At 39.7% G+C, this 24,994-nt stretch overlaps 1 protein-coding gene across 2 annotated transcripts in view; it reads left to right on the top strand.

The window, feature by feature from the left end:
• The window catches only part of ELMO1 (engulfment and cell motility 1), a gene marked incomplete at both ends in the record, with an annotated part of 466,567 nt that overhangs the window by 103,699 nt on the left and 337,874 nt on the right, over positions 1-24,994 (top strand). The window contains 6 exons of one of the 2 annotated variants that reach the window (XM_079711467.1): positions 2,149-2,300; positions 4,645-4,723; positions 9,834-9,878; positions 10,944-10,994; positions 13,904-14,026; positions 15,449-15,580. In XM_079711467.1, the coding sequence (XP_079567593.1) occupies positions 2,149-2,300; positions 4,645-4,723; positions 9,834-9,878; positions 10,944-10,994; positions 13,904-14,026; positions 15,449-15,580 (582 nt within the window). The remainder of the gene's footprint in view (positions 1-2,148; positions 2,301-4,644; positions 4,724-9,833; positions 9,879-10,943; positions 10,995-13,903; positions 14,027-15,448; positions 15,581-24,994) is intronic. The other variant, XM_079711468.1, reaches the window with a different exon arrangement.

Raw genomic sequence — 24,994 nt, 5'->3', positions numbered from 1 at the left:
AGACGTTGCAAATGTGTCCATAGAAATAGAAAGTAGGGAACTAAGACTATTAATCACTAATGATTATGGCAAACTTCGAGAAAGGTGATACTTGAGAAGACAGGAATAAGAAGTCAATGAGATTGATTTTTAGCCCATTTAATTTTAGGCTTTGTTGGAATGTCTAAGTGGCAGTATACTTTTGGATGCCAAGAATAAGCATGTAACATACTTCATAGTAAATGACTTTTTAATCTGTCTGTCTGTGCTAGATTATAAAGTCCTTGAAGTTAAAAGTCATGTGTGTTTGCTCATCTCTTGATTTCCAGATCCCTAGGTCAGTGCAAGCCTGTTTCATAGCATATGGTCAATACACATTACTTGAATGAATGCAAAGAAGGGATGAAGGCTAGAGGGTGGGGGAGGGAGGTTGACCATCAGCTTTCAGCTGGAGGATTCTCCATGGAGTCTTAAAGGTACATCCAAATTTACTAAATGGAGACAAGAAAAGGAGCATGGAAGGAGAATAGAATTAGTGCAGAGAAATCAGAATTACTGTCAATGCACTTCTTTGTGAGTTCTTCAGTTTTCTAATAAGTGCCAAGAATTATACTTGGACAATGACAAATGGTTGAGGTGGTGCTGGTGGGGAAGTCAAAGAATTTATATTCTATTTAGAAGAGATCTAAGTTAGGTGTTAAACCATGAGCACGGTATGAGGGTCATTGGATTTGGGGGAGAGAAAGTTGGCCTCAGAGAAGGAAAGGTGGCATGATAGATATCATAGGGGAGCTCACCCAGGCTATGAGGATTAAGGCGAGGGCTTGGCAGGGACAGTAAACATTAGAGAAGTTTACTAGCTGTGAAAGGAGGTAAAGCAGTCTTTTGAGAATCTTAAAGTTCTCATACTCTTCCTGTAGTCTGTAGTATAAAATAATAACTTTTTGGAATATAAAATCATAATGTTACTTTATTTCTTCATGTCATTTATTTTTCACCCCCTGAGATCCAGGTGTATCTGGAGGCACAGGGGGTGTTAATATCTGTACCCCTCACCCCTACTTTCACTGGGGAGTCATTGGGCTAAAAACAGTTGAGCTGGTAACTGTCAGTTGTCATGGTCCTTTTGCATTTTATCTTGTACAACGATGGAGAGAGGATGAGGACAAGGGGACAGTGAGACAGCAGAAAGGGAGAAATTAGTTTTGATGGGGGGGAGCAGTAAGTGTCAATTTGTCATGGAACCAAATTATTTAGCTTTTAAGAAAGCAGTCATTATGATGATATAATAACAGCATTTTAGTGTGAGTTGTCAACAGACAGTAATAACTTTTAATGAGGCCTCTAAAATAAAACCTTCATGGTACCCATGTGTTTGGGTTACTGTGATCCATTATTCTAACCCTTATTTTACTTCCCTCTTATTTGTGATTTATTATGTTTGAGGCTTTAGTGATTAATACCTTAGGGAATGTATTTTAGAGCTTAAATGACTATTTTAACTTTTAACACTTCTAATTTAAATGTTTTCCTGTTTGCTAAATTTGAGAAGAATTTATTTTAACCATAAGAAATTGGAAGAATGGGGGAAAGAGTGTTTCATTGAATAAAAAGGAGAGTAGCCAGTGAGTGAGAAGTTGCCAGTTGCATTGTGTTGACAAGTGTGATTTGTGTGAGTCCCTTAAGAATGTAACTCCCTTAAGAATGTAACAGGAACATAATAAGAACATAAAAGCCACAGATCATGTGGGTGAAGGAGTAGCCTGGAAATGGAAGGGAATGGCTATTAGTATATGTTGAAATTACTGTCTCAAAGAAACAGAAGAGTTCTTACAATCTATGTGTTGAAATTGTCTGCCCCTGAAAGCTGAAACTCAGAATCATTCCAGAAACACCAGACAGAATAATTCTTTGAAGCTGTTTCCTTTTTAAGATTGCTTATTACTGAGTTAGAGAAATAGGATATAAATAGTGGTCTGTAATAAGCTGGTGAACAATCACTGTTGACTCCATGCGTTTCTGACTATTCTTCTGTAATAGTACTATTCCAGGTACTTTTCGTCCTCGGTGTCTGGTGTTTCTTAAATGAGCTCCCGATTTACTTGATCTGCTCCCTTCTCTACTTCTTTGCTCTGCTTACCATGAGTTGTGTCCCGCTTGGGTTTTCAGATAGCAAGTTTTGTCAACAAGTCAGCCATAGACGTCTCCATCCTGCAGCGGTCCTTGGCCATTCTGGAGTCCATGGTGCTCAACAGCCATGACCTCTACCAGAAGGTGGCACAAGAGATCACTATTGGCCAACTCATTCCCCATCTTCAAGGGTAAGCAAGATTGACTCCACCACAGTGGGAAGGGAAAATGCTTCAGGTGGACAGCCACCATAACCCCCCGGGAAAGGTTTCATATTGGTTTGACTAATATACAGAAAAAGAATCTTGATTTGGTATATAATCAAACCATGTTCCATGCTTGTCCCCCACCACACTGACATGGCACAGTTACTTGCCCTGGGTGCTCCCCTTGGCTGCTCTTGTCACTGGTCTGCCCCCAGTGCCTTGGTAGGCACTCACTTCTGATCAATGTTCGTAGATATCAGTAGAGTTTTACTTTTAATAAGACACAATAGGACAATTTGTTCTCTTAAGTTCTCAACAGAGTCTTTATCCTTAGTCATATAAAATAGTGCTTTCTGTGATATAATGAGAATTTTCATACTTAATTAGGAATTTTTAAAGCCAGGCTTCTTTCTTAGGCTCCAGGTGATTACAGTGACCTTTGATTGCTGTATTCTATAATATACAAATTTTTTAAGAGGCTTGAGCTATGAGACAGCTGCCCTAGCGGACTTCGGTCTTTGGAGATCTCTCCTTCTCTCTATGCTTAGGTAACTAGTAAGGTTGCCTCTGATGATACAAGCCTGAGAAGGAATCCCTTGTACAATGCCACTTTATCAATTAAAGTATTTGGATTGCAGGTGGCAAGAAGCATCCTGAGCTAGGACAGGGAGTTTATTGAAAGGATGCTGGCGCACTTTATAGAACCGAGGAATGACTTAAGTAGCTAAGCCTTGGGAAGGACAGAAACTATGGCCTCCTTGGAGTCCTCACAACAGGCCTTTTCTCTAGCGCACTGGCTGGCAGTCACGTGACTTGGCTCCTAGTAACTGCGGCCCCTGGTCTCTCAGGTCACACTGGCAAATTTTCAAGAAGAAACCTGATTGGCCTGTTTGGGTTGGGGGTGTAGGATGGGGATGCGAGGGAGTATTCAGTAGTTCTCAATATACCGAAAATGTTGACTGTGTTTATAATATAAACTACCAAAGTGCATTAGAGGTTTCCTTCATATGGAGGGGGGATGGTGACTAGAATGTAAAATGTTAAGTCACACAGTCTATGGATTGTGGCCTCAGGGAAAATTAACGTATGCTCTAAAATGATGATTTTGTGTGAAATCTCTCTGGAAATAATACCAGTTTCACATGTCCCTGAATGTGAACTGTATCAACTTAAAAGTCTGTATCTTTTCTCTGAATCTCGAGGGCATCACTGTGCATTTATAGAGCGCTTTGCCAAGTGGAGAGTTGCTCATTTGCTAAGTGCTGTACTAAAGATTTTATATGCATTACCTCATTTTATCCTAAAGGCAGTTCCTTGAAATAAGAGTGTTTTTACCCAGTGTTACAGATGAGGAAACTGTGTAGAGACACCCCGTGAACTTGTCCAAGGCCACACAGCCAGCCTGTGGGGCACTGGGCTTAGAATTTCATCCTGCCAAAGGCTGTGTTCTAAGCTCTGCCTCTTCCTAAATTATCTCTAAATATAGCCTACAGGCCTCTGGTCCTTAGCCTTGGGTCCTTCTCATTTACTATTTACCCTGCAGCTAACATTAGATCTTGGCTTCTTTTGAAATTTCCAATTTCATTCCTGTGAAAAGCAGATTTGTAAACATAAAAACCTATTCTTTTGTTATTTAAAAGTTTCTATTTGGTAGATAGCTAGTGGGAGGCAGCTGCATAGCACAGGGAGATCAGCTCCGTGCTTTGTGACTACCTAGGGGTGGGATAGGGAGGGTGGGGGGGAGACACAAGAGGGAGGGGATATGGGGATATATGTATACATATAGCTGATTCATTTTGTTGTACAGCAGAAACTAGCACAACATTGTAAAGCAATTATACTCCAATAAAGATGTTAAATTTTAAAAAAAGTTTCTATTTGAAAAATAGATTTTTAGAATATGTAATATTATTGCCATGGCGACAAAACAGTTTCCCTTATCATAAGCCCAGGAATGTAGGGATAGCCAGGACTATTACCAGGTATACTTCATGCTTCAGACAGAAAATCACATACACACACACACATACACACATACATCCCCTGGTCCATGTTTTTGACTAATAGAGGAGAAGCGGAGAGAGCCAGCTGGCCACCTGTATGTCTGGGTGATCTCCACTGAGTGTGTTTTGTCTGGCTAGCAATAGTAATTGTCCCCTCCCTGTGTTTCCAGCCTCGTGATGGTCGAAATATTTTTTCAGTGCTGTATGCGTTTTCTAGGTCCTGGCTTTCTCTCTCACTGTTCTGGGGGAGATAATCATGAGCTTTATCATGGTCTAACTCAGGGGTAGCCTCTTCTGACTTTCTGTATTACTGTGTGTCTTTACAGGACAGATCAAGAAATCCAAACCTATACCATTGCAGTGATTAATGCACTTTTCCTGAAGGCTCCTGATGAGAAGAGGCAGGTAAGTTGCACTTCTTTTGTCTTAAAGACTGTGCCCAGTTGTGCTGGCAACTTTTGGTGCAGAGAGAGCCTTCCCCTTCCCATCCCAGGAACTCCTTTGGGGCTCCTTGCTGCTCAGTGGTTTGCCTGGACATCCTGGGATCATTCACAGATCCAGTGGGAACTAGGTGGAGATGGGCAAGCCCCTGTCTGATGCGGAAAGTTAGGAGTGTTCCAGTGGTAGAGCCCTTTCATCACATGAAACCCAACATAGAAGCCCAGAACAAAGAGATGAAATAAAGATGAAACTCTGCCTCTGTGGTGGATGCAGAGTTAGAAGCCCCTGTGATCTTCTGTCATTTCATTGGATACTCACTGGGTCCAGGGAGGGATTGTCCCCATTTGCCTGATGAGAAAACATAGACCCTGAGAGTTGTCATGCTTTCCCCAGGGAGGTATGAGATGGGAAGGTGAGAAGACAGGACAGGGAAGGTGAAAATTGCTGCAGGGGTTGAGATAACTGTTCATCTGTGAGAGGGGCTCTTTGCTTGGTGATATTTCTGCTTCTGTGTGTGGATGTGGCCAGGAAGACTGAGCAATTCATTTCCCCTCCTCTGTGCAAACAAGAGGAAGAAACCCCTGAAATGGACCTACATGAAATCTACCCTTTGATATTGGTTCTTCTTCAACTAGGGAAAGGACTTTTATAAAGTGGTTGTAGAAGAAGTGGGTTTTTGCATGTCTTAGAATTTGGTTCACACCTCAGAATCCATTCCTGTTTTTTTTTTTCCATCAACATAACATACTTGTTACCTTGGTCACAATTTACTTCATTTATAAACTGTATGGAAATATGAGATTTTTCAACCTTTAGAAAGTGTACTGGGGAGCTTGATGACAGTTACTAATAAATTGTTTTAGAAGAATTTAGAAAGCTAGCATGCTACTGAACACTGTGTCAAGAATTTTATTTTTTTTTACTTTATTTTTTCGTTGCCAAAAATTTTAAATCTCAGTGGCTAAATGTGAAGGTTTCTGGTTTGTTTTCCATTTAGGATTGTTTGCTCATTCCTAGGGGCTATGTTTGCACAGTAAGTAGAGTGGCTTTATAGTTTCCTGTGCTTTTGGTTTGGTGTTGGCTGGAGCCAGGAGGTGCCTGTCCTCCCCAAGCCTATGCTTCAGGCTGGATTTTTAAGGGTGGCTTTGCCCATCTTAAGTGGGATCATGGGTAGGGCCGCTCCTTTTATATTTATATCTAAATACTGGGCTCATGGTAATTCCCATCATCCCAGCAAATTGCCTGGGCATGTTCACAAGCCTGACATGGGCAGCACATACATAAACCTGACATGGGCATTGAGAAGCTTGATCCTTCTACTGGCCAGGCCACTGATGGCTGCTTGTAGAGTGGGGTCAAGAGCCAGGCCAGAATGCTGATTGGACCTCTTGAGACTGTCTTTTTTCCTGTGGTTGGATTAGAGGAAATGAAAGCTCATGCTCACCCCAAGTGCTACAATTTCACTTGGATCTCTGCATCTAGACACGAGTAAGATGCATACATCTTACATCTTTCTGTTACACTGAAACTGCTGTTAATCTGTTGAATTGGAATTGAATGACCATGGAAAAATAGGGAATTAGATGCCAATCTATGCTGACTCCAGGACAATGATAACAATGAAAACATAATGGGATACCATTATATTAGGAATACCATTAACATTAGGTTTGGATTCTGCTAATCAAATCTTTTTTTATTTTTGAAAAATTAGGCTCCATGAGACCGACATGGTACAGTTTTGCTGTATATTGCTGTATTAATAATAAATCACAAAGGGTAGCCTAATAACATTAAACCATTTAAGAAAACAATTCAACTAAGAAAGATAGGGTGTATATCAACCAGCAGAAAATCCAAAGTATTATCTGACTAATTTAGTCTTTGAAATAAAAATGACGATACTTGTCGATAGAAAATTAACTTGGACTTATAAACTATGTTGAATTTAAGATGAATCAGTGATTATTGTTGGTCAAGAAAATGAATATTTCGATTTTTAATTTTTAAAGTACATTTTAGTGAGTTAAGAAAGAGTTGGCTCAAAATTATTTCGAGTTCATAATGAAGAAAAGTTTATTTGTTGTTATTTTCTGAACATCAGTGGAGGCCTTTAAAGCAGAAAATCAAGCTAGTTGGTGACATCTTGCTGTATATTATATATTGTTATTGGCTTATGTTTTGAAAGATTGAAAGGTCTGAATTTTTTTGGCAAACAGGAAAATTTCCCAAAGCCTGTCACCAATGATAATATTTGAGGGTTTGCCATGCACCATGCCATGTTCAGTGTCTTATGTCATTTCATTTAATTCTCATATCTATAGAAAGTCTTATTATTTCCATTTTATAAATGAGGAAATTGAGAGTCAAAGGAAGTAGAGAACTTGACCGATTGCTGAGCTGATAAAAGTCAAAGCTAGAATCCCAACCTCATTCTTGCTCTTATCTGCAAAGCATCCCACTGAATGCCAGTCAAGGAGACATCACCCGCAGAATGGCCTTGTATTTGCCTGGTAAAGAACTTACCGACACCTGAAAGACATCAAGCCCATTTTCTTACTCCAATCAGATTAAAACATAATTCTAAACACTTATTTACTGGATTTACAGGAATGTCCCTTTTTTTGTTGTTGTTTGTTTGTTTGTCTTTTTAAAGCTTTTGGACATTGGATAAAATTCCACTTCAGTCAAAAAATGTTATTTATTTCAACATTTCTTTCCAACTTGGGCTCAAACACATTGGTAGGACTCTATTATCTGGATTTTCTTTATTTTTCAAAATGTTAATGAATTTAGAAGAATTTTAAATACCTATACCTTATTTCTGCTTTTACTGAAGAAAAATATGACTAAAGTCAGATCTTTTTACTTGGCAGGCAGACCTGGGTGATATTTTTGTTTTGCATTCATTGAGTTGGCCTGCCTGAGAGAGCAGTGAACTTGGGCCTAACTGCGTCCTCTGTGGATGGTCCCCTGTCAGCCTCCCTGGGAGGTGGGGGGTTGGGTCATGCTTTCCTCTGCCTCCCAGGTATTGGAGACTCTCCCTTTTCCTGCCCTAATAAAGGGAAGGGGTGCTTGTTTTGTGGGAGAGGGGATAGCTGTTAGGTGGGCAAGTGGATCCTTTTTCTTACAACTAGTTGCCATTATTTATTTTATTATTTTCATGGCAAAGAAGTTGGTCAGATCCCTTCCAAATTTCTCTACAAATATTTATGGTTTTGATAAGCATTCTTTTTAAAAAACCCTTTATAGTTAAAAGATTTGATAGAAAAATCCGAAAATACAGATTCCAAAGGAAGAAATTTTAAGGAAACCTATAATTGCATTCCCAGAGAGGGAACCACTGCAACTACTCACACCTGTGGGACTGTCATGGTCCTACTTCTTGCTTTTTGTGCAAAAACTGTCCTGCAGACATCATTTTTTCACTAGATGTGATCATACCGCATGCACTGTTTTTTGTTTCTTTTTAACTGCTTTTAAAACTAAAGAAGATTTTGTGGACATCTTTCCATGTCAGTTTATCTATACAGGCAGACCTCGTTTTACTGCATTTCGCTTTATTGTACTTTGCAAATACTGTGTTATTTTACACGTTGAAAGTTTGTGGCAACCCTGCATCGACCAAGTCTACTGGCACCATTTTCTGACAGCATTTGCTCACATGGTGTCTCTGGTAATTCTGGCAAAATTTCAAGCCCTCCATCAGCAAAAAGATTATGAGCCTATGAAGGTTTAGATGATGTTATCATTTTTTAGCAATAAAGTATTTTAAAATTAAGGTATGTACATTGTTTTCTTAGACAAAATGTATTGCATACATAATAGACTACAGCATAGTGTAAACATAACTTTTATGTGCACTGGGAAACCAAAATAGTGTGACTCACTTGATTGTGGTATTTGCTGTATTGTGGTGGTCTGTAACCAAACTTGCAATATCTCTGAGGTATGCCTGTATCCATATCCATATTCATATCTATCTATATACTTTTATATCATTCTAATGGTATAAAATATTCTCCATAGATTCTCAAGTTCACTCAAACCATTCCTTAATATTGGGAAAAAAAAAAAAATCCATGGTGTGGACAAGGACTTTTCTGTTTTCTCTCTGATCAAGTTCCTGTTCCTTTAGGAGGGTAGCGGGATGTTTTATGAAACATTCATTGCCTACTCTGTGCCGACCATTGTGCTGTGGCTGGGAATGCAAAGATGAAAAGGACAGTCTTTGTGCCCTTGAGAAGACCACACTCTTATGCAGAAGATAAATATTTTAAACAGATCATTATAATAATTGCTCTAGTAGATGTTGGAAATATACTGTCCTTCTAACTTATTTTAAAAATTGTTAAGTCAATAGGCTGACATAGGCACAGAGAATTTTTTTCTTTTTTTTTGGTTTGTGTGTCAATAAAGCAATAATTTCATTTTTATTAAAGAAAAGGAATTATAAAGGAACGTTGGGCCTTTTGTTTTCATCTGATCCAAGAAGAAAAAAGATGGACCTTTCTGTCTTGATCAGGAAGAAAGCATGGCTTTCTGCGACCCATGGAAGGGCAGTTCCTTCTGGATTGCCATTTAACTTGTTTACGATGGTGTCCTCGTCCTTGCCTTCTTGTTTTCAAGAGGTTGGAAGAGGACTTAGTATTGGATTTTGTTTTCGTTGTCGTTGTTTTTTAAAAATTGTTATTGGAGTATAGTTAATTTACAATGTTGTGTTACTTTCTGCTACACAGCAAAGTGAATGAGTTATACGTATACCTGTATCCACTCTTTTTTTAGATTCCTTTCCCATATAGGTCATTACAGAGTATTGCGTAGAGTTTCCTGTGCTATATAGTAGGTCCTTATTAGTTATCTACTTTATATATAGTAGTATAGTATTGGATTTTGACTTTGATGCCATCTAGCCCTTTTAGATCACCTTAGCATATTTGTGTGCTTTTCTCTTCAATGCAACGGGTCAGCAGGGGCGTTAAAATTAAGCTGTAACGTCTAACAGAGTGCTCTGAATTTCCATTCCTTCTTCTCTCCTGCTGGCTTTCCTTTCTGTGGTGGCGATGGCCGTTAGGTTGATGTAGACAGCAGTGTTGACATCCTTGATTGTCCTCTGACTGTAAGTCCCCACGTTCCCTTTGTCAGCACAAAGTGGGCCTTGCACTCCCATTCTGCTCGTCCAGCCCTGCCTGTGCGCCCCCTCGTACTTCCTCCCTGTGTTCTGAGTTCTCCTTGCTACCCCCAAGTTTATTTTGACCTTGATCGAATTCATGGTTGTGTTTTTAAATCATAGCTTAGTTTCTTCTCTACTCATTAAGAGTAGTGACACTAAAAATACACCCCCCCAAGCACCAGAAAACAATATTCAAGTGACTTTCTGAATATGAGCAGTATTTTTCCTTTGGGATGTTTGTACCAAGATTGTGTTCAACTATTTCATTTCCCCTTAGTACCTGTTTGACAATATTCAGAAAGGGCATCTGTGAATCATTTCATTTAATAAAATCACCTGCAAATCCTCTATGCCAGTCAGGCAGGCCAAAGCACAAAGCACAGCCTGCAGAATTGAGGCCCAGGAATGCTGAGTGCGGCCCCCAGGGCTTTGCATCTGCCCAGATGTTTGTCCTTTGCTAAAACTTCACTCAGTTCATTTGCATAGACTGTTAAGCCCTGGGGTATGTACTACTCACTCTTTGGTTTTGCACAGATTAAGATGAAATGGCTTTTAGAAGTCTTAGACCTTTAAAGTGATGGCTCTCTAGTATTGGAATCTCCTCTGTGCAGGCGTTATGTTGCCTTGTAGTAAAAACTCTGCACATACACAGTCTAATAAAAGCTGATGAGCCATTCCAGTGGGGAGCCATTGCTTTCATTTAGAGTGTTTGATTTTTATTCAGCACTTACCTTTTCCTGGAAGGAGAAAATTCCCAAGAAAACAAAGGAAAAAAAAAAAAGAAATTTGCAGGTGCCAGATTTCCTTCCTTTGCTGTTGGCTACTGCTTTGTTATCTAAACAACATTCACAAAGTAATTTGAATACTACTGTCCACTTGAGTCCTTTCTTTGGTAAGAAATACTGCTGATATCCAGTTTTGAAGCACGCCCCAGGATAAAGTCATCTGGGGCTATGTGGAAATGTATCTTTCTAACCAAAGCTTTTCTGGCCGTGTGTTTTTCTTCCACAGGAGATGGCGAATATTTTGGCTCAGAAGCAACTGCGTTCCATCATCTTAACAGTGAGTACCTATGTGCTGTGACCACCTTGTTGGGAAGGAATGGTCTGGTGTATTTATTCATCTCCTCTTTTGGCTTGGTTTTGTGATTTGTTCTGTGACTTGCTTCTGTGGTGAAGCAGTAGTAACTAGAAAGGAGGGAAAAGTGTGCTTTTGGAAATGGAATAAACAAAGCTCTCCCACAGGAATGGCCTCATGATTGGAGGGAGAGCGTCTCTGGAACTGCTCTAGAGAGAAACGCATTCTGGCAGGAAGGGTTGGAAATCTCTCTCAGTGGGGCAGGTCTATTATACTCACTGAAGCTTTAGCTTTGCGTTTAAGGAAATCAGGGGCTCCGTGACTTTAAAAATTCCACCAGTATGAGCTTATACTGTTTTTAAGTGAGGCAACTAGCTGGAAACATATCAGACTCTGAGAGAAGTCCTGAAATTTTGACCATCATTTTCCTGGGCCCCTTTCCTAGAGAAAGGCAGGAAAGACAGACATGAAACCCACTCATTAACTGTGATGGGAAAAAGACCTGAAACCTCAGTGGAAAAGAAGCTCTACATGTTACGTTGTGAATGTTTAGAAATAAATCAAATAGCAAGATTTCCTGAGGCCTTATCTGCTACTTGACTTTTAACGAAAGGCTGAAAGAAGCATGTGTGATTGATTCTTCTGCTTACCAAAAAAAAAAAAAAAAAAAGTGCTCATGTAATTCTGAAAAGAAGTTCTGCAAGCTTACAGTTACACACACACACACACACACACACACACACACACATTCCAATACAATGAGGCCTTTAAAAATTAAAAACCTTATGAGGGCAAAGAAAATAAATATTCTAGAACCCAAAGCCAATAATAATGACTATTGTCATCAAGTTTCATGTTAAACTTCCTGGCTGTTAAGGATAAAGAGAAACCATATGAGTGTAATTTTCACTCTTTGATAAAAGAGGTACCCCAGTTCTTTGGGGGGTGACATATTTTGCCCCCTGGAACTGGAATATGAAATGGGTATTGTTAGAACATTCTAATAGATTCTTGGTCCAAGAATGGCTTTTTAGAAATCACAGAGGGATTCATAATATGGTTATTTTTTATACTGGCTCTCAATAAAGGTGGAAGCAGTGATTTTATTTATTTATTTATTTATTTTTGGCTGCATTGGGTCTTTGTTGTGGTGCATGGGCTTCTCATTGCGGTGGCTTCTCTTGTTGCGGAGCACAGGCTCTAGGCATGTGGGCTTTAGTAGTTGCAGCACGCGGGCTCAGTAGTTGTGGCTCGCGGGCTCTAGAGCGCAGGCTCAATAGTTGTGGTGCATGGGCTTAGTTGTTCCGCGGCATGTGGGATCTTCCCAGACGAGGGCTCGAACCCATGCCCCCTGAATTGGTAGGCAGATTCTTAACCACTATGTCACCAGGGAAGCCCCCTGAATCAGTGATTTTAAAGCATAGTGCAATGAAGGTGTTTGTGCAGGGGAGGAGAGTGGGGAGATGAAGGAGTAGAAACTTGGAATTAAGGTCTTAGCCTGTTGTTGGTATCGCCTTGGTAAGGCAGTTGGAGTTAGAATACCCAGAGACGGGGTGGGTGGAATGACTGTAGCCATCATGTCTCAAAGATCAGTTTGTTTCAGTGGGACTTTTTATATGAGACTTTGATGGCTGGAAGTTCAAGGTTGGTATTCTCTGGCAATAACTTGGAGTGCAGATAATTTTGAGTTGCTAATAAAATAGATACCCATATGCTCTAGTACCCATACACTTTGGATACTCAACATATACTATGATTTAACATTCTATTGGGAAGATTGGAAGATATGAGGTTTGATTCTCCCCCCATCCCATTGCCTGGCTTCCCACCCCCCAACCTCCATAATTTTGGTTCAGCCACTTCCTTCTATTCCTCATTCTTCACCCCACTGGCCCTCCTTCTTCAATTGCTTATTTTGACATGGTGCTCAGAGCCGGCTGAGGAGTCCAGGTGCACATCAGGTTGGGGGGCACCCAGAGAAAGTTCTTTGAGACAGCAAGATGTGGTTGGGTCTGGCACATTCAAAATAACTCATTTGAACGGGTGTTTCACCACTTTGACTGGTTGGTTGGCAGTTTTAAGGCACAACGGTGGTTTCTGACAAATCGGATGTATATTAGACCCAAATGCTGCCTCCCGTTTCAAACCCAACCCTGGTGTGGGTGAAGGCCCCCACATCTGTCTCCTGCCAGTTCTTTTATATTTGTTCCATTTTGGTTCTGTTTCAAAGGGGAAGGGTCATTTTTTAAAAAGAATTCATTGTTAACAGGTGAGTAAAAAGTAATATACATAAATTCACTCACTGCATTGTGGTGACAGTAGTTACTGTACAGTTTCCACAGTGAATTAACTACAAACCTGATAGGTACTTTGCTTTTGTGTGATGCTTCTAAAACTTTTCCCCGTTAAGAAGTGGGATCACTTTGTCAGAGACAGTTGCAGGGTTAAGATGATGGCAAAATTGCTTACAATACATATGCACCATTTATTTCTCTACTGTAGGCAAAGAATGCTTCTGTTGTAGAAATCCACAGTTTTTCTCAAGGTGCTCTCATTTCAGGCACACCTTCTCTTGATTTATATGGATGTAATCACCACCGAATTTCCACTTCCTTCCCCACCTCCACTCTTCACTGCACACAGTAGGTCTTTTCTCCACTTCTGGCCTAAAGATCAGGAACCTCACTGGGCTCTGAGATGTAAAGGAATGCTCCGGGGTCACCTGTGTGCTCATCTTTCTCCTGAAGGGTGGTTCCACCCACTTACATCCCCCATGCTTCCAAATAAGGACTTCTGAGGTTCTGCTTGGCATCATGATGGGGGGTAACTTAGGTTATTTGCTTTTTCTTTCTTCCTTTGTTTAAAAAAATTTCACTTGTGAACCATCTCCCTAGCATGTCATCCGAGCTCAGCGGGCCATCAACAATGAAATGGCACACCAGCTGTACGTGCTGCAGGTGCTAACCTTTAACCTTTTGGAAGACAGGATGATGACCAAGATGGATCCCCAGGACCAGGTGAGTGCTCGTTAGACAATGGTAAAAGCACATGAGGGAAAGAGTGTCATTAAAAGTCTTTCCTTGGGCTTCTTTTACTTGGAAACCAGGAGGATTTAGATGATGATAATATTTTATTATCATCTCAGGACTTAGGGGAATGGATTTAAAATTTAGGTGAATCTAGGATCAGAGAATAAAATAAATGAATTATTTCATTATGCATCAAACACATACATATTCTTTCTTTATTGGATAAGAAAGCTTGACGTCACATGGCTGCAAACGTTGGCCCTTGGCCCCAATACCTTCAACGGCGATAGCTTTGGCGTCAAGTTCCCAGAACACATAGCCACTTGGTAGCTCCGTGTGAGATTGATTCTGCAGGCTGAAGGAGTAATTTCCATTCTCCAGTGATAAGTGCCACGGGTGGAGGTCCCAGTTTACATCTGATTTCTGGGCTTACGTCTTTGTCAGTTGTCTCTTTGCTATAATTCTCTCTAGGTCTCTGGTTGTTGTTCATGAAAAGTTAAGTCTCGATCCAAAACGCTTTGGGGGAACTTTACTGTGTGAGGACGGAGTGAGAGGAAACAGCTGGGAGCCCTGCTGTAGCACATTTTCAACTTAAATAGCGCTGCAGCTTTGGAAAGGAAAACACTCATTATTGGCACGTGAGGGTCTGATCTCTAGCAGATGTGGATGCACATGCAAAGTGTGTAACCACCGCAGCACTTCATTCATGGCGTGAGGCCATGAGATTAGGAATGATGGAGAGGCTTCGAGCAGCTGTCTAACATGCCCCACGCTTTTGGCAAGACCAAGTGCGATCACCCCAGAGAGATGTGACTGTCTTACTACTTCTAGTACGAAAAGCAATGTGTCTTAAGGTGAAACAGCCCTCCCTGCTTGGAAACTGCCTCCTTTTATCTAAAAGATATATTTTTTCTTATTGTGGTTAAATATGCCTCACAGAAAATTTACCATTTTAACCATTTTTAAGGTTTGTTTCTATGAAGTCACTTCTCAGTGGAGTTAGGGATCCCTTGTCACTTACATATTGTTCATAAACCTTATGTGCCTCTTGCTTTATTTCTGACAGTACAGGACTCCCAGGTCCTCTAATTTTTTTTCCAATCACAAGCCTTCCATCATATTTGGGGCTCTCATTTAGAACTTCACAAGGCAATTCACATCAGTGCTCCAAGTGGCTTGGCTGTGAGGGTACTTGTGGAATAAAGCCAGCGCTGACCAGCAGGGAGAGCGACAGGAGGAAAAGAAGTATACAGAGCTGTAACTTAGGACATTGGTTGCCTTTTATCTGTTTTTCTTTTGCCTGTATGCAGTGATTCATTTAGACCCTGGGGAACGAGGGAGTGGATGTAACGTCACACAGTGAAGGCAGCTCTCTCTCCCCCTCCTGTTTTTTCTCCCTAATCCCTTCAGGCTCAGCGGGACATCATATTTGAACTTCGAAGAATTGCTTTTGATGCAGAGTCTGAACCAAATAACAGCAGCGGCAGCATGGAGAAGCGCAAGTCCATGTACACCCGGGATTATAAAAAACTTGGCTTCATTGTAAGTAAGCCATCTCCAGTAAGCTCTCCTTCCAGCATCCCAGGGCCTGACCTCAGCCACATAACTGATGTCTCCTCCAAGCGTGTGGTCCTCTTGTGCCTTACAGAATAGTTTCCACATTTTCCAGATGTTTAGCTGGTTTAAACAAGATCACATGAAAATCTCTTCTGGCTGCAGTGAAATGGAATAACTTGCACAAGTGTGACTAATACTGAGTTTGTTTACTCAGTTCTGATTAAGTGTAACCAAGAGTAGTTAGCCCGGAAAGCATCTAGACTTCATTAAATCTACTTCACAAGAGGCTTAAGGTTCTATTTGAATTAAATGGGTGATGGCAACTGTGGGATGGATCTTATTATTGGGCTAGTGATTGGATTATTCACATACATCAATTTCGTATCAAAATCAAATTGAGTCTCCTGAAATTTAATCACGATCTGATTTATGCAATTTATATTTTCCTAAAAGTTTTGTCTTGCTATGGATGCTGATAAGATATCTCCTAGATTTTCTTTTTATTCAGTTTGCAAATCAGAACACAGCTTGTCCCGAATATAAACTGTTGTTTTTGTTTCTACTTCTGGTCTATTCTTGCTTTTATCACCATCATATTTCTATATGACCTTTGGCTAATTAATCTCAAATTCTGCAGGTGTAAATTTGGGTTTCTTTTTTACCTCCTTCATAAGCATCATAAAAATGAGATTTCTGGCTTCAGTGATTAGAAATCACCAGGCATTATTTTTTTATTTTTATTTTTTCACACACACACACACACACACACACACACCGTATTTTATTTTTACAAGAGATAAATAAACTGACACCAAGCATTGTAAATGGATGACCACAACAAAAGCAACAATGATTGCAATTACCAAACACGAAACACACTCATACTATGTCATAATATTGACATTCAGTCCAGTAATCCTCCACTGTAACAGCTCCTTCACTTTGCAGTGAAAATTGATTTGTATATTTTTTGCCTCTGAGTCCTTGTGGGATTTTTTTTTTAATGCAAACAGAAAGTCACAAAAATTATAATCATTCTCATCAGTTCACTCAGTCCCATGTGATTTTTTTTTATCTTGATCTTTTGTTAGCACTTTTATGAATTCATCAGTTTTCCATTAGAGTTCTGAAAATGCTTGTTCATTCAGTTCAACAGTATCATCAGTTACCAGAAACCTGTACTTGTCAGAGTCTTTTCCATGAATTCCTTGAAGATGAAACCCTTTTATAGCAGCATTTTTGCAAAAGCATAAGAGTACACCCAGAGCTGTCTGTAAATGACAAAAAACTTTAAAATGACCACAGTTAAAGATTTCATGAAAGTTCATAATAATGCAATAGACAAGGAAATTTAGTTATTTCTGAGATACACATTTTAAAGTAATGACTAGAATTATGACTTATAACATTATACCAGAACATATAAGACTTTTAGAAATTTCATGTAATGTCTGAAACATTTATATTAACATATTTCCATATAAATAACCCAAAGAAAGTTTAGTATTAGTGTTTTTGTTTGTTTCTTTGTTTGTTTTTTTATACTGCAGGTTCTTATTAGTCATCAATTTTATACACATCAGTGTATACATGTCAATCCCAATCGCCAAATTCAGCACACCACCGTCCCCATCCCACCGTGGTTTTCCCCCCTTGGTGTCCGTACGTCTGTTCGCTACATCTGTGTCTCAACTTCTGCCCTGCAAACCGGTTCATCTGTACCATTTTTCTAGGTTCCACATAAATGCGTTAATATACGATATTTGTTTTTCTCTTTCTGACTTACTTCACTCTGTATGACAGTCTCTAGACCCATCCACGTCTCAAGAAATGACTCAATTTTGTTCCTTTTTATGGCTGAGTAATATTCCGTTGTATATATGTACCACATCTTCTTTATCCATTCACCTGTCAATGGGCATTTAGGTTGCTTCCATGACCTGGCTATTGTAAATAGTGCTGCAATGAACATTGGGGTGCATGTGTCTTTTTGAATTATGGTTTTCTCTGGGTATATGCCCAGTAGTGGGATTGCTGGGTCATATGGTAATTCTATTTTTAATTTTTTAAGGAACCTCCATACTGTTCTCCATAGTGGCTGTATCAATTTACATTCCCACCAACAGTGCAAGAGGGTTCCCTTTTCTCCACACCCTCTCCAGCATTTGTTGTTTGTAGATTTTCTGATGATGCCCATTCTAACTGGTGTGAGGTGATACCTCATTGTAGTTTTGATTTCAATTTCTCTAATGATTAGTGCTGTTGAGCAGCTTTTCATGTGCTTCTTGGCCATCTGTATGTCTTCTTTGGAGAAATGTCTATTTAGGTCTTCTCCCCATTTTTTGATTGGGATATTTGTTTCTTTAATATTGAGCTGCATGAGCTGTTTATATATCTGGGAGACTAATCCTTTGTCCGTTGATTCGTTTGCAAATATTTTCTCCCATTCTGAGGGTTGTCTTTTTGTCTTATTTATGGTTTCCTTTGCTGTGAAAAAGCTTTGAAGTTTCATTAGGTCCCATTTGTTTATTTTTGTTTTTATTTCCATTACTCTAGGAGATGGATCAAAAAAGATCTTGCTGTGATTTACGTCAAAGAGTGTTCTTTCTATGTTTTCCTCTAAGAGTTTTATAGTATCTGGTCTTACATTTAGGTCTCATATCCATTTTGAGTTTATTTTTGTATATGGTGTTAGGAGTGTTCTAATTTCATTCTTTTACATGTAGCTGTCCAGTTTTCCCAGCACCACTTATTGAAGAGACTGTCTTTTCTCCATTGTATATCTTTGCCTCCTTTGTCATAGATTAGTTGACCATAGGTGCGTGGGTTTATCTCTGGGATTTCTATCATATTCCATTGATCTATGTTTCTGTTTTTGTGCCAGTACCATATTGTCTTGATTACTGTAGGTTTGTAGTATAGTTTGAAGTCATGGAGTCTGATTCCTCCAGCTCCATTTTTTTCCCTCAAGACGCTTTGGCTATTCGGGTCTTTTGTGTCTCCGTACAAACTTTAAGATGATTTGATCTAGTTCCATAAAAAATGCAATTGGTAATTTGATATGGATTGCACTGAATCTGTAGATTGCTTTGGGTAGTATAGTTATTTTCACAATATTGATTCTTCCAATCCAAGAACATGGTATATCTCTCCATCTGTTGGTATCATCTTTAATTTCTTTCATCAGTATCTTATAGTTTTCTGCATACAGGTCTTCTGTCTCCCTAGGTAGGTTTATTCCTAGGTATTTTATTCTTTTGGTTGCAATGGTAAACGGGAGTGTTTCGATAATTTCCCTTTCAGATTTTTCATCATTAGTGTATACGAATGCAAGAGATTTCTGTGCATTAATTTTGTATCCTGCAACGTTACCAAATTCATTGATTAGCACTAGCAGTTTTCTGGTGGCATTTTTAGGATTCTCTATGTATAGTATCATGTCATCGGCAAACAGTGACAATTTTACTTTTTCTTTTCCAATTTATATTCCTTTTATTTCTTTCTCTTCTCTGATTGCCGTGGCTAGGACTTCCAAAACTATGTTGAATAATAGTGGTGAGAGTGGACAACCTTGTCCCTTTCCTGATCTTAGAGGAAATGCTTTCAGTTTTTCACCATTGAGAATGGTGTTTGCTGTGGGTTTGTCATATATGGCCTTTATTATGTTGAGGTAGGTTCCCTCTATGCCCACTTTCTGGAGAGTTTTTATCGTAAATGGGTGTTGAATTTTGTCAAAAGCCTTTTCTGCATCTATTGAGATGATCATATGTTTTTTCTTCTTCAATTTGTTAATATGGTGTATCACATTGATTGATTTGCATATATTGAAGAATCCTTGCATCCCTGGGATAAATCCCACTTGATCATTGTGTTTGACCCTTTTAATGTGTTGTTGGATTCTGTTTGCTAGTATTTTGTTGAGGATTTTTGCATCTATATTCATCAGTGATATTGGTCTCTAATTTTCTATTTTGTCATATCTTTGTCTGGTTTTGGTATCAGGGTGATGGTGGCCTCATAGAATGAGCTTGGGAGTGTTCCTTCCTCTGTAATTTTTTGGAAGAGTTTGAGAAGGATGGCCGTTAGCTCTTCTCTAAATGTTTGGTAGAATTCACCTGTGAAGCCATCTGGACTTTTGTCCCGGACATTTGTTTGTTGGAAGATTTTTAATCACAGTTTCAATTTCATTGCTTGTGATTGGTCTGTTCATATTTTCTATTTCTTCATGGTTCAGTCTTGGAAGGTTATACCTTTCTATGAATTTGTCCATTTCTTCCAGGTTGTCCATTTTATTGGCATAGAGTTGCTTGTAGTAGTCTCTGTAGGATGCTTTGTATTTCTATGGTGTCTGTTGTAACTTCTCCTTTTTTATTTCTAATTTTATTGATTTGAGTCCTCTCCCTCTTTTTCTTAATGAGTCTGGCTAATGGTTTATGAATTTTGTTTATCTTCTCAAAGAACCAGCTTTTAGTTTTATTGATCTTTGCTATTGTTTTCTTTGTTTCTATTTCATTTATTTCTGCTCTGATCTTTATGATTTCTTTCCTTCTGCTAACTTTGGGTTTTGTTTGTTCTTCGTTCTCTAGTTCCTTTAGGTGTAATGTTAGATTGTTTATTTGAGATTTTTTTTGTTTCCTGAGGTAGGCTTGTATAGCTATAAACTTCCCTCTTAGAACTCCTTTTGCTGCGTCCCATAGGTTTCGGATCGTCGTGTTTTCATTGTCATTTGTCTCTAGGTATTTTTTGATTTCCTCTTTGATTTCTTCAATGATCTTTTGGTTATTTAGTAACATATTGTTTAGCCTCCATATGTTTGTGTTTTTTATGTTTTTTTCCCTGTAATTCATTTCTAATCTCAGAGCATTGTGGTCAGAAGAGATGCTTGATTTGATTTCAGTTTTCTTAAATTTACTGAGGCTTGATATGTGACCCAAGATATGATCTATCCTGGAGAATGTTCCCTGTCCACTTGAGAAGAAAGTGTAATCTGCTGCTTTTGGATGGAATGCCCTATAAATATCAATTAAATCTATCTGGTCTATTGTGTCATTTAAAGCTTGTGTTTCCTTATTTATTTTCATTTTGGATGATCTGTCCATTGGTGTAAGTGAGGTGTTAAAGTCCCCCACTATTACTGTGTTACTGTCGATTTCCTCTTTTATAGCTGTTAGCAGTTGCCTTATGTATTGAGGTACTCCTATGTTTGGTGCATATATATTTGTAATTGTTATATCTTCTTCTTGGATTGATCTCTTGATCATTATGTAGTGTCCTTCCTTGTCTCTTGTAACATTCTTTATTTTAAAGTCTATTTTATCTGATATGAGTATAGCTACTCCAGCTTTCTTTTGATTTCCATTTGCATGGAATATCTTTTTCCATCCCCTCACTTTCAGTCTGTATGTGTCCCTAGGTCTGAAGTGGGTCTCTTGTAGACAGCATATACATGGGTCTTGTTTTTGTATTCATTCAGCAAGCCTGTGTCTTTTTTGTGTGTGTGTGTGGTACATGGGCCTCTCACTGTTGTGGCCTCTCCCGTTGCGGAGCACAGGCTCCAGACGCGCAGGCTCAGCGGCCATGGCTCACGGGCCCAGCCGCTCCGCGGCATGTGGGATCTTCCCGGACCGGGGCACGAACCCGCGTTCTCTGCATCGGCAGGTGGACTCTCAACCACTGCGCCACCAGGGAAGCCCAAGCCTGTGTCTTTTGGTTGGAGCATATAATCCATTCATGTTTAAGGTATCGATATGTATGTTCCTATGACCATTTTCTTAATTGTTGTGGGTTTGTTTCTGTAGGTCCTTTTCTTCTCTTGTGTTTCCCACTTAGAGAAGTTCCTTTGGCATTTGTTGTAGAGCTGATTTGGTGGTGCTGAATTCTCTTAGCTTTTGCTTGTTAGTAAAGCTTTTGATTTATCCATCAAATCTGAATGAGATCCTTGCCGGGTAGAGTAATCTTGGTTGTACATTCTTCCCTTTCATCACTTTAAGTATATCATGCCACTCCCTTCTGGCTTGTAGAGTTTCTGCTGAGAAATCAGCTGTTCACCTTATGGGAGTTCCCTTGTATGTTATTTGTCATTCTTCCTTGCTGCTTTGAATAATTTTTTTGTGTTTAATTTTTGCCAATTTGATTACTATGTGTCTCAGCATGTTTCTCCTTGGGTTTATCCTGTATGGGACTCTCTGTTCTTCCTGGACTTGGGTGGCTCTTTCCTTTCCCATGTTACAGAAGTTTTTGACTATAATCTCTTCAAATATTTTCTTGGGTCCTTTCTCTCTTCTCCTTCTGAGACCCCTATAATGTGAATGTTTTTGTGTTTAATGTTGTCCCAGAGGTCTCTTAGGCTGTCTTAATTTCTTTTCATTCTTTTTTCTTTAGTCTGTTCCACAGCAGTGAATTCCACCATTCTGTCTTCCAGGTCACTTATCCGTTCTTCTGCCTCTGTTATTTTGCTATTGATTCCTTCTAGTGTAGTCTTCATTTCAGCTATTGTGTTGTTCATCTCTGTTTGTTTGTTCCTTCTTTAATTCTTCTAGGTCTTTGTTAAACATTTCTTGCATCTTCTTGATCTTTGCCTCCATTCTTTTTCCGAGGTCCTGGATCATCTTCACTATCATTATTCTGAATTCTTTTTCTGGAAGGTTGCCTATCTCCAGTTCATTTAGTTGTTTTTATGTGGTTTTATCTTCTTTCTTCATATTTTACATAGCCCTCTGCCTTTTCATCTTGTCTGTCTTTCTGTGAATGTGCTTTTTGTTCCACAGGCTGCAGGATTGTAGTTCTTCTTGCTTCTGCTGTTTGCCCTCTGGTGGATGATGCTATCTGAGAGGCTTGATGGGAGGGACTGGTGCTTGATAGGAGGGACTGGTGGTGGGTAGAGCTGACTGTTGCTCTGGTGGGCAGAGCTCAGTAAAACTTTAATCCACTTGACTGTTGATCAGTGGGGCTGGGTTCCCTCCCTATTGGTTGTTTGGCCTGAGGCAACCCAACACTGGAGCCTACCTGGGCTCTCTGGTGGGGCTAATGACAGACTCTGGGAGGGCTCACACCAAGGAGTACTTCCCAGAACTTCTGCTGCCTGTGTCCTTGTCTTCACGGTGAGCCACAGCCACCCCCCGCCTCTGCAGGAGACCCTCCAACACTAGCAGGTAGGTCTGGTTCAGTCTCCCCTGGGGTCACTGCTCCTTCCCCTGGGTCCCGATGCGCACACTACTTTGTGTGTGCCCTCCAAGAGTGGAGTCTCTGTTTCCCCCAGTCCTGTCGAAGTCCTGCAATCAATTCCCACTAGCCTTCAAAGTCTGATTCTCTAGGAATTCCTCCTCCCGTTGCCAGACCCCCAGGTTGGAAAGCCTGACATGGGGCTCAGAACCTTCACTCCAGTGGGTGGACTTCTGTGGTGTAAGTGTTCTCCAGTCTGTGAGTCACCCACCCAGCAGTTATGGGATTTGATTTTACTGTGATTGCACCCCTCCTACCATCTCATTGTGATTTCTCCTTTGTCTTTGGATGTGGGTATCTTTTTTGGTGAGTTCCAGTGTCTTCCTGTCAATGACTGTCCAGCAGCTAGTTGTGATTCTGGTGTTCTCGCAAGAGGGAGTGAGAGCACATCTTTCTACTCCGCCATCTTGGTTCCTCCAACCCAGGCATTATTTTATAACTGCAAATACTCTTTTCTTGAATTCACACACACACCACATACACACATATAAATATTTATTTATACACATTTGTATCCATGCCTTATTGTTATTTGAGAAACCTTGTCTTTCATGGGAATTGTCTTTGAAAATGTTTCCACATCAGTTACGTGGGTTGTGTTTCATTACTGAAGAGTTTTTATTATTTGGATGTACTACAGTTTATTTAACCAAGCTCTTTTACTGAGTGTTTAAGTGTTTTGAAATTACCAATAAGTCCATAATTAACATCTTTGCCACCCAATATTTATGTACATCCATGATCATGTTATTAGGGTAAATCTGTAGAACTGGCATTTCTATGGTATATATTTTTAAAGCTTTTAACATCATCAATTTGCTTTCTACAAACATTGAGTAGTTTCCACTTTAACCGGCAGTGGATCGGAGTAACTGTTTTATAAACCTCTCCAATGTTTCTTAAACTAAAAAAAAAAAACCTAGTAATTTGATGTTATTCCTTTTATACTGGTAGTCTTAACATGTCTTTTCTAATAAGAATACTTGTGAAGCATTGTATTTAGCTTTGCAACTTGCTTTATAGAGGTATTATGACATTTTTATACTGTCATATCCCAAATTTTGACTTGGACATTCCATTTGATCTTTTAGCTGAATCTATTTTTCTAAATTTTAGCAAAAAGTTTTTAGTAAAAATCTCTCTTACCCTCAAGTCATATCAAAATGGCCAGGGAAGAGACCAAGGTGTGTACATTTCAAAATGCTTCCCCTTGATCTTGATATTCTGTCCTGGTGGAGAGCCTGGTTGTAGGGTACACCCGAGTTACTGCCACTTCGTTTTTACTTGGATCCATTTTACCTGGAATTCTAGTGCATTTGAACTATGTAGAAAATGCAAAATGATCTCTTTATGAGTACTGATCCCTGGACTTGAAGTGTCTTTACCCCAGGTCCTAGTGGTTTTTGTTGGGGGCAGTTGGATCCCAGAATGGACAGTATTACTTCTTTTCCTGGGCATGTGTATGAGGGATGGAGGAGAGAGGGAAGTTGGGGAAAGACCACTTGGTGGGACTCGGATTATCCCAGGTTCTCGGGTTATGACAGGTCCCTAGGAAGGATATACATAAGGGGGGTGGGAGGTATGAATTACCTCCTTTTATTTTCATGCTCTGGTCCTGTGTGAAGTCGCTGGGATATCCCATGAGCCAAATGGAGTGATTTTTCTCAGTGGAGCTCCATCTGTCTTAACGTGATTGTTACTTCCTTCCACAGTTTGCTATTAGGGTACATCCTACTGTCTTAGTTTTCAGTGTCAGATGAGTGTTCTGCTTCATGAGTACTTAATTAAAAACAAGGCGTTTTTAAGCTGGAAGTTAATTTGATGTGGTTTTAAGGCCTTTAGTACTTCTGTGGCCTCCAGTCCAAGGACTTGAAAAGTCGTTTTAGAAAAAGCAAAGGCCTTGAACAGAAAATAACCGAAGGAGAGTGTCGATGTCCTTAATTTTTCCCCTGTTCTTTTTGGAGTTTTCAATTTTAGTCCTTTCTCTGAAACTTCTTCCAGGCCACGATCTTGTATCAGAGAATGGAGAAATTGGAAAGACTAGTCAGTAATGATTTCAAATGCTAGAAATGATGCAGCTGCTTTCACAAGCAGTGATTTTCACTTTTGACTGACCCTCAGTCACCAGAAAGAGACAAGCTGCAGTGATGGAAACACATGTTTGTTGTGCCACCTAGA

Source organism: Hyperoodon ampullatus (genome assembly GCF_949752795.1).
Source record: "Hyperoodon ampullatus genome assembly, chromosome: 9".
Lineage (NCBI taxonomy): Eukaryota > Metazoa > Chordata > Mammalia > Artiodactyla > Ziphiidae > Hyperoodon > Hyperoodon ampullatus.
The sequence above is the reverse complement of the archived record's forward strand: the minus strand, read 5'-3'. Positions and strand labels throughout refer to the sequence as shown.